Genomic DNA, 16,502 nt, shown 5'->3' with positions numbered 1-16,502 from the left:
TTTATTTAATTAAAGGATCTCATTTGACCAATTTCGTTCAAGCAGTGTCAACAGAGTTTGGCAAATGGTCATCCCATGATATTTAAAACAACCAAAGGAATCGAAAAAATTTTTTAGCGATGATTATAACTAGAAAAACCCGTTCTAAGGGATTAAATATTTTCGCGAGCTGAGTCATTAGGGGTCGGTATGTCCAACACTGACGGGGTGAGCTAATATTGTTTTGAAAAAGAAGATTGTCGTTGTTTCGATTCCAGTGTAACTCAAAGATAATGATGACCTCACCATCATCTACAAACTTCTTAGTTATATCAACATAAAGTTTCTTTGGGGTATCTGTCAAAACTGCAGGAGAAACTTCCAACCACTTTTTAAGTGGGAAACCACCAAGAAAGATAATCATCGACATAAAATTCATCTAAAATAATACAAGCAGCCTCAGAATGCGACATTGAGTGTTCTGCATCAATTTGGATCGATAAGAATTCGGTGAAAGATTTTCTCAATATCTGCAGTAAAGGTAAATTCATAAAACTGCCATTTCGAAATAATTCCAAACAAATTTGTCAACAAATTGGGATCTGAATGGAGTAAGAAATCCAGAGAACTTGTATTAGGACCTTTGAAAGATCCATTTAATACTACACGTAGTTTAGGAGTAGTAGCATCAATTTTTTTAGCTTCATGACAAGTTAAGTGACAAACTCCAAGATTCGAGCCAGCTAACTGTCTCATATGTCCAAGAGTTTATAGTTATTAATAAATAGCTCATAGGCAGTGTAAAAATTATGACCTGTTAGAAATTTATTCTTAAGGTGCTCAAATACAACAAAGACACCGAATGAAAAGACTTTCGACGTAAGTCAGTTCGATCGAGGTGGTCAAATTTGAACGGTTAGCTTACAACAAATCGGCCATTGGGTTGAAGATAATGTGTATCAATGAAATATTACTCACATTTTAGATCATTAGCACTTAACGTACTAACCAAAGATTCCTTTGGAGCCAAAATTTTCGAACAAGATCTAGTAACTGAGGTAACTCTACAATATGTAAAACTACGGTTTGGGATACAGTATCAGCTTGACTGCTCGCAGGGCCAAACAATAGCCATCCTAACTCAGCTAAAACTGCCATAGGCTGAGTAGGTAATCTTTTACGAACAGCATTATTAATTATAATCGTATGAACCGATGCATCAAGCAATACATACATAGTACCGAGGCTATCACAGGTAAGCTTAGCCAACTGCAGTTAATTTAAAAACCTCAAATCTACCAGATCCTTGCAAAGAGGTTTGTACGAAGAAATTTGGGGTACGATTAGAGCCTCTAATTCAAGGCTAAAGTTGGAGTTAAAACGTGGTTCAAATATGACTGCAGTTTTCATAGAACTTAAAACTTGATTTCAGCACCAGAGGTTAAAGCGTCAATAGCCTGTTTTTTTTAACGCAAAACATCACAGAGAGATCTGGAAATTAAAAAACACTTAGAACCCTCGTATACAATAATGCTCACTCCAAGACAAGTACTGAAAGAATCTAAAACATAAATAATAGCTGTGGGCAAAATAATACTAGGTATTCGAGAGAGACTGAGACCTTTGGGTGTGTTACACTGGCAAGAACCTCTCTGGACTTCATAGTTTTAACTAGGCTTCAAATTTTTGTCGGATTTCCTATTGTGACGTGGCAAAATTTGCTTCGCAATTTTGTTTGCCACGCCACAGTTGACGCCCCTGCTCTGAAGCTAGATAACCATGCTGATGTATACAGCCTTTTCCGTGTGCTCTGTTGTAGCGAATTTTCCATAAGGAGAAGAAAGAACGAGGCGCGAAGGGCCAATGGGTCAAGGTAGTATGAAGAGTGCGTATGGAGATTTTTGTGAGTGCCGCGGCGGCAACACGAATGAGAGGGATCGGTGGATAAGGTAGGGACTGGGTAGGTAGGTCAAAAGATAGTTGACCTACCGAGCGACGAGTTGAGGACGGACGCGACTGATGAGTTCAGTGGGTGTGAGACCACCGAGCGCGAAGGTAGGAGAGAGTACGTGGAGCAAAAGAGCCAAATATACAGCGAGTATTAAGTGCGAGAGAGAGAGAGAGCGAGTGAGAGAGTGAGCGGGAAGGACCCGGAAAAATAAGCCTGATCCCGACCCATCCGACCCTGAACGGCGGCCATCTTGAGACGAAGTGTCCTCCCGTGACGACCCGAGCCGAGCCCGAGGTGAGAGGTGTACCGGACAGCAGGCGAGAGAGGCCCACGTATCATACAGCGTCGACTTCCTGGACTGCGACCCTCGACGCTCATGGTGGACTGGCCTTACCGTAAGGAAGCACGGGATTCGCCAAGGTACAGTGTGTAGGTTACGCGGGGACGTGGGTGAGATCGTCGGCTATAGTGATAGACGAGAGAGAGAGAGAGAGAGAGAGAGAGAAAGAAAAGGGCACGTGAGACTGAGAGCGAGTGAGTAGTCGCGTAGTCGTGGTGTAAGGGCGGGACGGATCGAGAGCCGGCGTCGGGACGCTGTGAGTTGTAAGGCGTGTTTGTGACCGTCTCCAGTCGGGACGGCAATTCACGCCCGGGACCTATAGGTTACGCCGAGTGTGAGTGTGGGGGTGTGTAGGTACGGACAGGCAACCACGCCGAGGGGACCTGATCCCAGACCGAGAGTAGTGTGAGACGGGAAGTGGGTGTAAAGGCGCGTGAGTGTGTGTGCGTGTGAGCGGACAAGCGTGGCTCTCCGAGCGCACCACTGGCGTTGTGGTGGCGATCGAGGGCCTGCGCCATAGCATCGGGACCAAGAGGAGGTACGTGAAGTGATTGTAGATAGCGATTGTGTTTATTTCAATAAATCTGTAAAATAAAGTCAACATTACCTGTTGTGTTCATTTGCCCAGATGCGAATCCCCTTTTGAGACAGGTCCAGTGAAGGGGCGAAGAGGGAGAGTGTTGTCGAGCAGAGACGTAAGAAAGAGAACAATAACGATATTTTCTCTCCAACGGTAAGTCACCTTGGGGAATGTAAAATCCACGTTATACTATTAAAATTTTGGAGGTTTTGAACCTTACCGGCTGTATTAGATTCAGTTGTAATAAGATCATTATCATGCAACAGTGTACAATGTTTCTTATGACAAATAGAACATGCGTATTTTGAGTAACACTTTTTTCATTTGTGTTTACCAAAACAACTAACGCAACATTGATAGACCGAATTGATAAACCGTTTACTATTCACCTACGTTTTATCTTTAAAAACATCACAGACGTACAGTCAATGATTCTAATTGCACAAAAGATATTTGACGCTGGGCTCTTTTTGAACAATAGTTTTCTGATGAACATACAAAAACTTAGTCAGTTTGTTCTTAGAATTGTCAGAATCGCTGTTAGACGCGGATCTCTCACTAGAAGCTTCAACAGTTATAATTAAGGCTAAAATAAAATTTCTTAACTGTTAGAAGATAGAAGGATTGATGGAGCTTCCAAGAATGTCTTTGCCAATCTTTATTTGCGAAGAAATTAAATTTACTACAAATTATTGATCAGAAAACACCTTCATCCCCTTTTCTTGTATCTAAAGTAATCAAAGAGTCGAAAGGCCTTGTAGTTTTCATTGCAACACGTTTAAGTTCAATTGAAAATCTATTCTTTGTTGCTTGATAATTCACTATAGTATTAGTATAGGAAGTAACAAGACGGCATCTATCGTCAAAAAATCATACTTAAGTGTGCCACGCTTAAGAATAATTTTCTTCTGGTAATGGGATGTTTTTTGTTAGGTTGGGTGCGTCAACAGATACATGGGTGGGCGAATGTTGGAACTTGATAAAAACAGGTAGTTTTGCTTTCCCATAAGCTAAAGTTTTTAATACGTCACTGAAATTTTTTCAAGCTTCTAAGTTGCCAGAGAAAATCGGAATGTTAACCGAAGGTAACGAATAGTAATTTAAGAAATTATTTTGATTATGGACTGCTTATGAATCATTTTGATTAATGGGGCCCGTATTTAACGGTAGAAAAAAATTTCAAAATCTCCTACAACTGAATAGTATTGATCCTGACCATTATCAAAAACAGTATCCTTAAAATAATTATGGTTGTAGGCCACGGTTTCTAACTGAAAAATACTTTCATTGACCTCTTTAAATTGTTCAAATAAGTCCTTGACTGCATTCTAGATAATGATTGACCTTTGGTCATTTTTGTCTGTCCTTATTTTCTAAGATTAGTGTAGATATTTTTTAATTAAAAAAAAAAAGTTTAGCTAAGTTCTATATATCCATCTATGATCAGTTAGGAAGGGCAAGACTAGTGAACTATCAGACCAGCTAAAATTATCCTCGCTATTTGATATTACTTCACAAATTAACTAAATCTACTCAAGATTGACTAAATCTTCAATTTTTTTATTCAATGCCTATTGAACTAATTCACATCTCCGGTTTACAAGGGTATTAATACCATTAATACACTACAGTAATTTAGGTAGTCGTATCAACTGAAACAACGAAGTTGAGCAATCTCAACGAGAAAATAAGATAACGGTAACCCTACTGATTTATTTTACTGCTGTATTGACAGTGTTTTGCAAAAAATTAACAAATTCGCAGAAACATTTACACAGTTAATGAAATCCCAATACTAGCAACTACCTTAGTTACATAATTTCGGTGGAATTGACTTCCGATAAAGGATACAAAGATTAGCCGTTGTAACATAGTTGACAAGGGGTGTCAAAGAAGTGAATCCAGCGTCAGTCCTGGAGACGGGTAACAGCAACAGTCTCAATGGCAGCACGTAGCTCAATGGAGTCTGATCCACAACAAGCACCTATTTAATGTGATGATACGCCTATAAGGAAAATGGTATAGTAATTATTTAAGAAGGGAGCCTGCATGATAGCGGCAGGCTTTACCATGAGTAACAATGGCGGGTCGGCGTAGGTAAGTTGCACGTTAGCGTTCCACAGCAGCAAGATCACGCAGACATAATGGCAGCCCACAGCAGCGATAGCACGACAATGTTACTTATTTGTAATATTTTTGAATCAGTATAATTTCTCAAAATTTGCGTTATTGACTAAGACACCCATCAAATGTATCAGGCGTGTATAAAGCAGAACTGATTATTAGATACTAACATTCTTAAACAAATAGTAACAATAATAATAATAACATATTTGTATCTTGGACCTTGTTCCTCAAAAATTCATAAAAAACGCCATAGGAGATAAAAGCTTAAAAACAACGATGCAAAGAAATTATAATTAGTACATCATAAGTACAAATTATTGTTCTTATTAGTATAACAGGTGTCAAATAAATTAGAGTATTTAACACAGTCATTGACACAGAAGTTATCACAAAAATTCACGAATGTAGTGAGACTAAGCTTCAACACTGTATGTTTATACATTTACACAATTATATGCATGTGTTGACAGGTAAAGTAAATAAAACACATTGTCTTAAATGTATCCAATCATATAATTATTCGTAAAATTTAACACATTTTACGCTAAGCTTATTAGGATATTTTATTTGAAACCTTACAATTAAAATAAATATATACAAGTACATGTATATTTCTACAAATTTTATTACGAACTTTTTCTATATTTTTTTCTAAATTTTTTCAACTAAACGTGTTTAAGAACAAAATGACATGCGAAAAAAAAAACACAAATTAGTTTTCTTTAAAAAACCTTACATTCGATGCAATACTCCAATATAAACACAAACTATTTCGACCTTAACCTATTGTAAATATACTTTTTTTTCATATGCTAAATATTAAAAAAAATATCCACTGGAGGAATTGGTTTTTGGTAATAAACAAAATTCACTTATAATAATTCAGTGGTAGAGTAATAGCAAAAAAATTTTTTATTTCATTAGACTGTTATCAAAATAGGCTTTGGAGTGATGAATTATAACTTCTCACTATTTTTACAGTGTTATGTCAGCATTTGTTACTTATCTGTACATTGTTTCGTCCTCTCAAATGATTAATAAGCAATGTTTGAATATCTGGCTGCCTATCAAATACATTTCTTCTTTCCGATGTTCGTGTATATTTTCTCATGAACACACTTTTTTTATACGTATGTGGAAACTATATTTTTTATATGCATTTATACGTATGTATGAAAAAAAGTGTTTTCCTAAGAAAATACATACTAACATATGTACATATATATAAGTATATATGTACATGTAATAACATGAAGTAATTTTAGACATTTGTAAGGACCTGTTTACAAAATCAGATGCAGAGAAAAAAGGACCAACTGAAATATTTGAATGAACCATATGTACATCATCAACTCCATGCTAAATCATACTTAGTCCATTGAACACGTGGTGCCAGAAAAATTCTTCTATGATTAAGGTAAAAAGTAACAATTCCATGATAACCAGTTCTAGGAACACCACTCTGAAAAACATAAAGAACAACGCATGTTAATGAACGTTATAAAAATATACGTATGGGTCATACTTAAATAAATCTAGTAAGAAATAAAAATTTGAAATAAACTCTGCACGTGCATTTGAGAAAAGACGCAGAATCTATTAAAACGTAAGTTTAGAGTAATTAAGCTTAAATACAGTACATTACAGAAGAAATAAGTCTTCACAAGACGTAGCAAAAATAAACGCTTTTTGTGGTTCAGTCGAAAAAACACGTTAACGCACACCTAGGTTATTTTCCAGGTGAGACTCAGGGTCCCAAATAATAACCATCCGTGTCTAGCTTTCCCCATTGGTTGCAAATTTTGAAATCATCTTATCTTGCTAGCTGCTTATCCATAGTAAGAAGTAGGAATACTCAGGGCAGTGCACGATCACATGATTTTTTTACAAAGTAAACTAGACTTTTTATCTTTTTTTATTCCTAAGGACTGTCTAAGCAAACCTAACAACAGCCCTTTAAGCGGCGATGTGACTCAACATGACATCGACGATGTTTTAAAGCATAACTACCCTACCTATGCGACCCTCTAGCTACTGCCACTGCTCACGCTACAGCCCACACTAAATAAAAGTGTGTTATGCTGGGTTCTTTATCTTAGGATAGTTACCATAAAAAAGTGTTAGTCTAAGCGCCGTTTGGTAAAGATATGTACTAAACTAGTCAGGTAAAATTAGCTGATTCATGGCCTACAAAACCTTCAATTGTGAACTTCCCTTTTAAACTCTTTTGTTAGATAATAACAATAGAAATGACATATTAGGTTTCAACGCTAATCTAAAAATTTTTTTTCTGATTTCTGTACATTTTAAAACGAAAAAGACAACTACAATGATGATACAATCGTATATTTACTAACATTTAAGCATACGCCTCACATGCATACAAATAACAACAGTAATAATACACTGTTTTTGAAATTCAGCATTTTAGAAATTTGAAAATGAATCAGAAACGATAAATAATTGAGTTATAAGGCTATATATATAATAATAATTATTATAATTGCTTTTTTTGTTCCTAAACGTAAAAAAATTAAAAAATGTTTTAGTCAAAATTTTGCGTAATTTTCCTTATAGCCGTGATTCGAGCTTGACGGCCCCCCACCAGCGGACTGTGGAAGCTACAATTTTTTGAATCAATTTTTTTTACATTTTGGCTAAGTAAAATAGTACAGTATTGCAGGATGTTGTAGATCAACTTTCAATTAACAAAAACACATTTGAAAAATTGGTCTACGTTGGCCCAAGACTTTTTTATGGCCATTTTTCGGTTTTGCCAAAGTTTCCAAGTTGCCAAAAAGTATAACATCGATCTTGCTAAAATTTTGTATGGGTATTGAGGCCTATAAAACACATATCCCGAGTAAGATTTAAGTCTTCACATGCAACGGAACAAAAAATAATAAATTTTGAAAAAAATGTCACAAAAAAGTGGTTTTTTGGAATTTACTAAAAAACAACTGGACCAATCAGAGTTAAAAAAAACTGAATTACATATTTTTAATACGCATTTTTTATTTTATTAAACTTTATTTGTCAAATGCACAGTTTTTCTGTAAATCACAAAAAATTAACTTAGACGATTATTGCCATTTTTTTAACCATCTTCCCCTATTTGGATCGGTGCTCAAACTTGATATGTTATTTGTATTAGTATTATATAACAAAAAACATTCTTTAAGTTCCACAATCTTATGTACCGGATTTGCTAACTTTACCTGGCTAAACTGCCTATTATTCAAGAGAAGCTGGGTAAGGTTACATTAGTTTACTTTACCATAGTCACACCCATTGTATAGTAGAAATAGGTAGTAATTTTTTTTTGGTAGAAGGAAAAGCGGCTTAATGCACATCACATGGACTACGGTATTATGAGACTATGTGAGTTTTTTAACTAGACCGGAAATACCCACTGAACCCCCCTCCCCATGCTGTTTGGCTCTAGTTCCAACCTGGAACAGCATAAGCATTATACCTAGAAGCATTCGGAAACAAGATCGCCAAAATTAGCGTTTACACCTCTAAGAAGCCTTGCCTTTTGACTTGCGTCTTACTTGATCCTTTTTAAAGTTCAACTTTTTATGTTGGGCCATGAACAGCCACGTGAGGGGGATTACATTATGAAAAAGTAAAGCCACCCACCCCGCGGCCCAAGCTCTGTCCTCCATCTCCTCTCTTACACACTCCCTTCCACTCCGTCCCTCTCTCGTGCAGCGCACGCAACTCTACTGTCTACCGCTCCATCTCTCTCTCTATATTTCTCTCTCTATCTTCCTCTCTCTCTTTATCTCTCTATCTTCCTCTCTCTCCCTCTTTCTCTCTCTATCTTTCTCTCTCTCTCTCTTTTTCTCTTTCTTTCTGTCTCTCTCATGTACGCAAGGCGCTCTCTTTCCCTTACGCTGCTACTATACCTATATATACATATATTATATGTATGTATGTTTCTACACTACGACTCAACCGCTGCGCTGGATCCATCTGATTGAGATGCAATTATTAAGATGCAAAATCATATGTTACACAGATTCATACAAACAATCGTAATAATTTTAAAAATAATAAGTCATACCTCAAAAGCAAAGCTACATATTACATATCCCAGCTACAAATTGATTTATTTTATGTTCTCTATCATATATTGTACATGATAATTGTTATGTGACAAAAGCCTATATTCTTATTATTAATTTTGAGATTAGTAGTAATTAGTCATAAGCTTGGCTAAATTTCTACATTAAATTATAAATAATCATAGAAAACGAATTGAATGAAAAATTACAACTGTAAAATAAAAAATAGCTATATATGTCTATTGTTTTTCTTAATCTCAATCAGGTAAAGTAGATTATTTTACTTTTATGCTAGCCAAAATTTAAAAAAATTTCATTTTTTAAATGCAATGCTTCTAACAAGAATTGATTTTACATATATAATGTCATATAAAATATACGTATAGTAATTAACTTTTTTCGGGTCAGTATGATGAAAATTTTTGTTACGTTCTGCATTACATGACCAACAATTAGTACATGTATTAATTTATATATTATACCAAACATGGAAGAACATAGAATGCACGAATCAAGTGTAACACAAGTGGTATGTGTTGCGTTGCAAAAACGAAGGCGGACGGGCTCGTGTTAAGGTGCCTATATGCGTGAGCGTGTGTGTACAAGTGAGTGAAGGCTAGGTGGTTGGCCTGCGAACGGGCGCAAACAGGAGTAGTCAGGTGGCTAGGACGAGAGGTGGCACAGGACAAGGCAGAAAAGGATTGAGAAAGGAAGGCTGGTGTTTCGGTAAGAGGTGAATCATGGGGGGTGGAGCACGAGGGCGGACTTCAGATGTCGATCAAGCTTGGTAAGAAGTCGTTACGATTCCACACAAAGTTTTATTATGACTCGCTAAATCGAGTCTTTCGATCAGACATTGCCTCACATGCGCTCGTGGTGTGTCAGCTATTTAAAGGCAGCCCCACAAAATCAAATGACATTTCACATTTCGAGAAGTGCAACGGCACGTCGTCACCTCCGAAAAGTGCATCATCGCCACACACTTTCGAAAAGCGTGGTCAATTACACACGACTTACGCATCTAGTGACGCACTTCTGAGAAGCCACCACGCAACAATTTACAGAGGCCACCGAGTGGCATAAAAGTCTTAGTTGTTGACCGGTCGCTCTCGACAGGGTGATCGCGTGGTCAAGTGTAACGAGGTAATCAATAGTGTGCATGTTAATACTCATAACCTCTCGTCACGGGCTGTGTTCATATGTCCGTATTATTGCAGACCTAATCCTCGAATTATATGCTATAAATTAAGAAATCATTTCAACCTTAGGGTTTAATAATCCACGGCGTCTCTGTCTAAGTCAAGTAGATATAGTTGTCAGATAAGGTTTGTACCTGATTTAAGTCTATTATTTTTATCAGTAATTCTTCATTATTGCTCTGATAGCGCTTTAATTTATGTTATTGAAATGCGACTACATGTTGAAGTCATGCGTCATTGATGACTCTTGTGATAGAGTAATGAAAAGACTGTCTTTCTGTCATAATGTAAGATTTAAGGCTTGTTGTTTTAAAAATAAATAAAATCAATTTCTAACTAGCATTTATGAGCTTTTCTTTAAACATGCAGGCCTGAGGTGGATGTCTGCAACCACGAAACAGTATGCATAATTATATGTATTTCATGCACGCACGTGCTTGAATACGTAATAATAACAAATTTTTACTATTTCGATATTAGATTCTTAAAGATCTGTTGGAATTAGGTGTAATCTAATATTCTTAGTTTCTGTTATACCAAGTTCAATAACATTCGAGTTGGAAGTTTCACTTCTGCCAGGGGTCCCAAGACCCACACCTGATTTTTTCCGGTCTCTTTTGGCGCTCGTCTGAATATCATATATCTAACACTGCCAGCTTTATGGTTCTTGTCTTCTGTCTCGTGGATGACACATCGTGCTTGGGTCTCACAATCATTTTTCCGATAGTTATAGCTGCAACACTCGAAGTAGTCATAGTAGTTGTAAGAGTTTTTTTTTGGAGGAAGAGGGAATACATTGATGCATATCGCAGGGACAACGGTAGTGTGCGACTTATTTTCTACTGGTACGCAGAGAAAACACCTTCCTCGTACACAGTAAGTTTTTATAAACATTGTGCCATTTACGTTTTCTCGTACCAGGTGTCGCATAGGAGCGGAGAATCAAGCAGATGAGCGCCTGGAGCCTATAAACACTTTGAAAGGAAGAAATAAATAATATAAATGTAATTGTAAAATTACTCAAACATTTGAATTGATTCATTAGAATATGAATTAATAAAAATGGGCAAAAAATGTTGTGCAAAAGACTGTAAAAGTGGCTTACCATTATTTAGTGCACCAAAAATGACATAAGTCTTTTTACATCGTGGAGCAAGGTCACTTCAGTGGCTTGTACAGTAATTCTAAAATGAAGAAGTTATATTTGTGATAAACATTTTGCTCAGAAAGAGGTTTATGAAAACACTATTAAAGACGAAACTGGCAAAATTGTTTTCCAAGGAAAGTAACCATTTACTCGATCATTCTCCGTTAACTTCTATATAAAATTTTGATTGATCACATAGTTTCTTAGTTACTTTTTATATATTCCATTTTAATTATTTTATGATACAGCACATTATAATATTTCATGTGTATAATTTTTTGAAAGCTAACGACACACTATTACTTTCGCTAGTTTGACTATACAGGATGAAATGTATCGGTGGCATTCCCCGGGAACAGCGTGTAGAGCGATTTTTTCTGAATCGAACCCCGTTGGAATTAATTTTTTAAAGCAAATAGCTTTTAAATGGGAGGCGATTGAAAATACGTTCCAAACTACCCCTAAATGGGGTTGAAAGGGTATGGCGTGCCCGCATGAAGACGCAACGTTGCCTTATTGTCATTGAGCTTATTTGGTAAGCAGTGAAAACTGTAAACACGGGTATATCCATGCGCGCACGCACGAGCGTTTGCTATACTATACTGCTGGTAATTTGAAGGTTGGATGTTACTACAAGATAAATATTGTCTGCTCCTCATGCTGTCATGTTTTGAAGCCATGCATCAGATGTAATTGCATAAACATTTCAAGGATAACATGTCAAATCATGTAACAACAAGAGTATAATGGGATAAACGTATAACCTACTAATAATCATAACAGTTATTAAAATATTATGACGGTAATATTTTAAGTGTAATAATTTCAGTTGAGTATTAGTATCCCTTTTTAGATACATATACATATATTTTATTACAAACAGAAGTTTTATGAGCTAATCAAGTAGAGGCTAACACAAATTTTAGGATAATTAGTAACAGTGAACACACATCGTCATGTACATGTGTACTTATACATATTGATGCTTGTTTGTCAACACACTTTCTGTCTTACTCACTCTCATCTTAATTATATTTTTAGACTTATAATTAGTGCTATTTCGAATTAAATTTAAAGACCAAATCGGTAGGGACTTTTCCACTCTACACGATAGTATTTTTATTTTCATCCTATCTCTCACCATTGACAAGATATTATCGAAAAAAATTTATACGCTCTTTTGATGGTGTTGATGAATTTCAATTTTTCAACAGTTTTTCTTGTAATCCACGAGTTGTATTGCATGTAGCAATTGTAGCATCAAGAACGACCTTTTATATGTCACTTGTGAGATTTTGTGTGTGCACCACTCTTGGTGGATAATTGGCAGGTACTTAGCGGGTACTTGCCGGGCACTTGGCATATACTTGCCAGGCACTTGGCAGATACTTAGCGGGTACTTGGTGGGCACTTGGCGGGTACATGGAGGGCACTTGGCGGGTACTTTCCAGGTACTAGCTGGGCACTTGGCGGTTATTTATCGGGCCCTTGGCGTGTACTTGGCGGACATTTGGTAGGTACTTTTTATGCACTTGGTGGATTATTGATTTGTCATGGTATACCGTTTTTTTGTTTCTTGTTTTATTTCGTAATCAGGTCACGGTATTACCAGCTGTGCGAATATTAATGAATTAATAATTCATTAATTTCTCTTATCTGTTAGAACCTTGCAATTCTAACATAAACATAGACTTAAAATTCGTTAAACCTTACAAGTGACATATTAAAGGTCGTTCTTGATGCTACAATTGCTACATGCAATACAACTCGTGGATTACAAGAAAAACAGTTGAAAAATTGAAATTCATCAACACCATTAAAAGAGCGTATAAATTTTTTTCGATAATATCTTGTAAATGGTGAGAGATAGGATGAAAATAAAAATACTATCGTGTAGAGCGGAAAAGTCCCTACCGATTTGGTCTTTAAATTTAATTTGAAATAGCACTAATTATAAGTCTAAAAATATAATTAAGATGAGAGTGAGTAAGACAGAAAGTGTGTTGACAAACAAGCATCAATATGTATAAGTACACATGTACATGACGATGTGTGTTCACTGTTACTAATTATCCTAAAATTTGTGTTAGTCTCTACTTGATTAGCTCATAAAATTTCTGTTTGTAATAAAATATATGTATATGTATCTAAAAAGGGATACTAATACTCAACTGAAATTATTACATTTAAAATATTACCGTCATAATATTTTAATAACTGTTATGATTATTAGTAGGTTATACGTTTATCCCATTATACTCTTGTTGTTACATGATTTGACATGTTATCCTTGAAATGTTCATGCAATTACATCTGATGCATGGCTTCAAAACATGACAGCATGAGGAGCAGACAATATTTATCTTGTAGTAACATCCAACCTTCAAATTACCAGCAGTATAGTATAGCAAACGCTCGTGCGTGCGCGCAAGGATATACCCGTGTTTACAGTTTTCACTGCTTACCAAATAAGCTCAATGACAATAAGGCAACGTTGCGTCTTCATGCGGGCACGCCATACCCTTTCAACCCCATTTAGGGGTAGTTTGGAACGTATTTTCAATCGCCTCCCATTTAAAAGCTATTTGCTTTAAAAAATTAATTCCAACGGGGTTCGATTCAGAAAAAATCGCTCTACACGCTGTTCCCGGGGAATGCCACCGATACATTTCATCCTGTATAGTCAAACTAGCGAAAGTAATAGTGTGTCGTTAGCTTTCAAAAAATCATACACATGAAATATTATAATGTAATTATAAGTCAAGAACCTTGTGCACTAATTGAGCAGAACATCGTACTGGGTAACAAATTTTCTCTGAACGCCGGCCACCGTCTCTACTTTAATTGTAGATGATGTAAGTTCTCTTCAAATCCTATCTTTAATGCATTTATCCTCGACACTCCGTAATTTTTAATCGTAACAAAACCACTCGTGTTAATTTTTACTCATCGCAAAAACGAGCTTGCAGCTATTGGCGCCCCTTGTTTTGCATGTACATTGTTCGTAAGTCAGGACAGAGTGAGTTAAAACATGCTTAAATTTTGTGTTTATAAAATAAAAAACTGGAGACTTATTGATAGTACAGTGTGGCATACTTGGGTAGCAAAATAAGAATTTAGTTACGGCCAAATTTAAATTGTCTCCTCTTTGAACAATTTTAGTAACCATCTGCTTAAAAGTTCCCACAAAATTTTCTGTGGCCTGTTAATTACAGGATGGTATGAGGGAGTGCAACTGTGTTCCTCGCCTTATTTTACTAAAAAATTATCAAATTCTATGCTAGTAAATCGACTACCGTTATCTGTAATTATAGACTTGGTAGGCCGTGTGTTGCACATAAGTTTTTAAAAACTTCTCTTAACTCATTCGCTTTCATGTTTCATTTGAAGTTACTACTTGCAGCCACTTCGAATAAGCATCTACCACTACTAAGTACATATCGTTAAATAACGGACTCAAGAAATCGTAATGTACCCTATCCCATACTTTCTCTGGCTATGGCCAAGGCGTAAGCAGCGTGTGTGATGGCGACTTTTGATTTTGTACCAAGATACTAAATGTTTTAACTGTATCCTCTATATTCACGTCAATGTTTGGCTACCAAATATAAGGCTACACTAAAACTTCAGTTTTTACAATGCCAAGATGAGATGCATGAAAATCTCGCAACAGAAATTCTCTCCGACAGTTCAGTATTACGATTCTTCATTCCTTTATATTACAAAAGTATATAACTTTTGCTGAAATTTTTTTGGTGTTCAGAGCTCGGAGCTATTTGTCAGCCAACCAAAACTATTAAGCTTAATTATTTTTGACAATGTATTACAACCTTTAGTTTCTAGTTGTACTTTTTTAAAGTTAATTACCTCGCCCGATTCAGAGACATAATGTACCGGTAAACAGTCTGTTCTGAAAACTACGGTGTTATCGTTGATAGACAACCGTGACAATGCGTTACAGTTTGCATTTTTGGAGCTGATCCATTCTATAACGTACTTTAATCCTGACAAGAAATATGCCCAATGATGCAGTCTGCTCGCTACAATCAAAGGAATACCTCGTTTCGATCCAAAAATCGTCTGTAGGGGCTTGTGATTTAGTCTTAAAATTATTTTTCTGACAGAAACAAAATCATGAAATTTTTCCAATCCAAACTATACATTGCAATTTCACTAGCCTCTTCATAATCGATTGCCCTATTAAGCTCCTTGTTCAGAATACGGTTTGATGTGTATGCTATCGGTTGTTCGGTTCCGTTCCCATAGTGATGGATCAATATCGCCGAGAGGTCGTAGTGCAAAGCACCTTATATTAGGATGATTTGCTCGTTTGGGTCTTAGTGCGCTAGGACTCTCGGAGATACTAACTCATGTTTTATTTATGCAACGGCCTTTGCGCATAGCTCTGTTAAAACAATTTGTTTTTTGCTGCGGATTCGAAAAGTGGTCTTAATTTTTTTGATTTATTTCGCAAAAATCTAGCATAAAAGTTAATCAGGCCCAGAAAAAAAACAGTTGCTTTTTGTTTTTCGTACAAGGTGCTTCATACATAGCTATTACCTTAGATTTGACCTTATGCAATCCACACTCGTCTATCATAAATCCCAGAACCTCGATTCTATCTGTCATAAACTCTCATTTAAATTTATTTACCCGTAGGCCACATTAAGTAAATTTTTTACAAACTGTTCGTAATTTTTTCCAGTGTTCTTCATCCAACTTTCTCGTCACTTAAATATTATCGACACAATCAATAGTTTCCGGTATACCTTGTAAGCACTGATTTATTATTCATTGAAATTCTCCAGAAGCAGTTGCTGTACCTTTGGTCAGTTTTGAGTACCTTAATAGCCCCTCATGCGTTATTATTGTTAGGAAATCTAAAAATTCTTTATCAATCGGTAGTTGAACGTACGCGTGGAACAAATGTAATTAAGAGAATGTACGACTATTCTGTAACACTTCGAATCTTCTTTTTAGACTCGAACTAATGACAATTTTATAATCTTTGCATGGTCTCACATTACCGTTATTTTTCAATATGGGCACAACTGAAGTTGCCTATTCGCTTGAGTCCACTTTTACCAAACGACCGTATGTCAACAGTCA

General features: G+C 36.1%; 1 protein-coding gene across 1 annotated transcript in view; it reads right to left on the bottom strand.

Moving 5' to 3' along the window:
- Positions 1-5,872: 5,872 nt before the first annotated feature.
- Mgat1 (alpha-1,3-mannosyl-glycoprotein 2-beta-N-acetylglucosaminyltransferase) overlaps positions 5,873-16,502 on the bottom strand; it is a 511,064-nt gene continuing 500,434 nt past the window's right edge. The window contains exon 11 of the mRNA XM_014357434.2: positions 5,873-6,439. Coding sequence (XP_014212920.2) covers positions 6,326-6,439 — 114 coding nt within the window. The 3' untranslated portion in view covers positions 5,873-6,325. The remainder of the gene's footprint in view (positions 6,440-16,502) is intronic.

This window comes from Copidosoma floridanum, unplaced genomic scaffold, assembly GCF_036245765.1.
Source record: "Copidosoma floridanum isolate Cflo_tuat_1 unplaced genomic scaffold, Cflo_Japanese_pri ptg000028l, whole genome shotgun sequence".
Taxonomy (NCBI): Eukaryota; Metazoa; Arthropoda; class Insecta; order Hymenoptera; family Encyrtidae; genus Copidosoma; species Copidosoma floridanum.
Note: the sequence above shows the minus strand (reverse complement) of the source record. Positions and strands in the feature narration are given on the sequence as shown.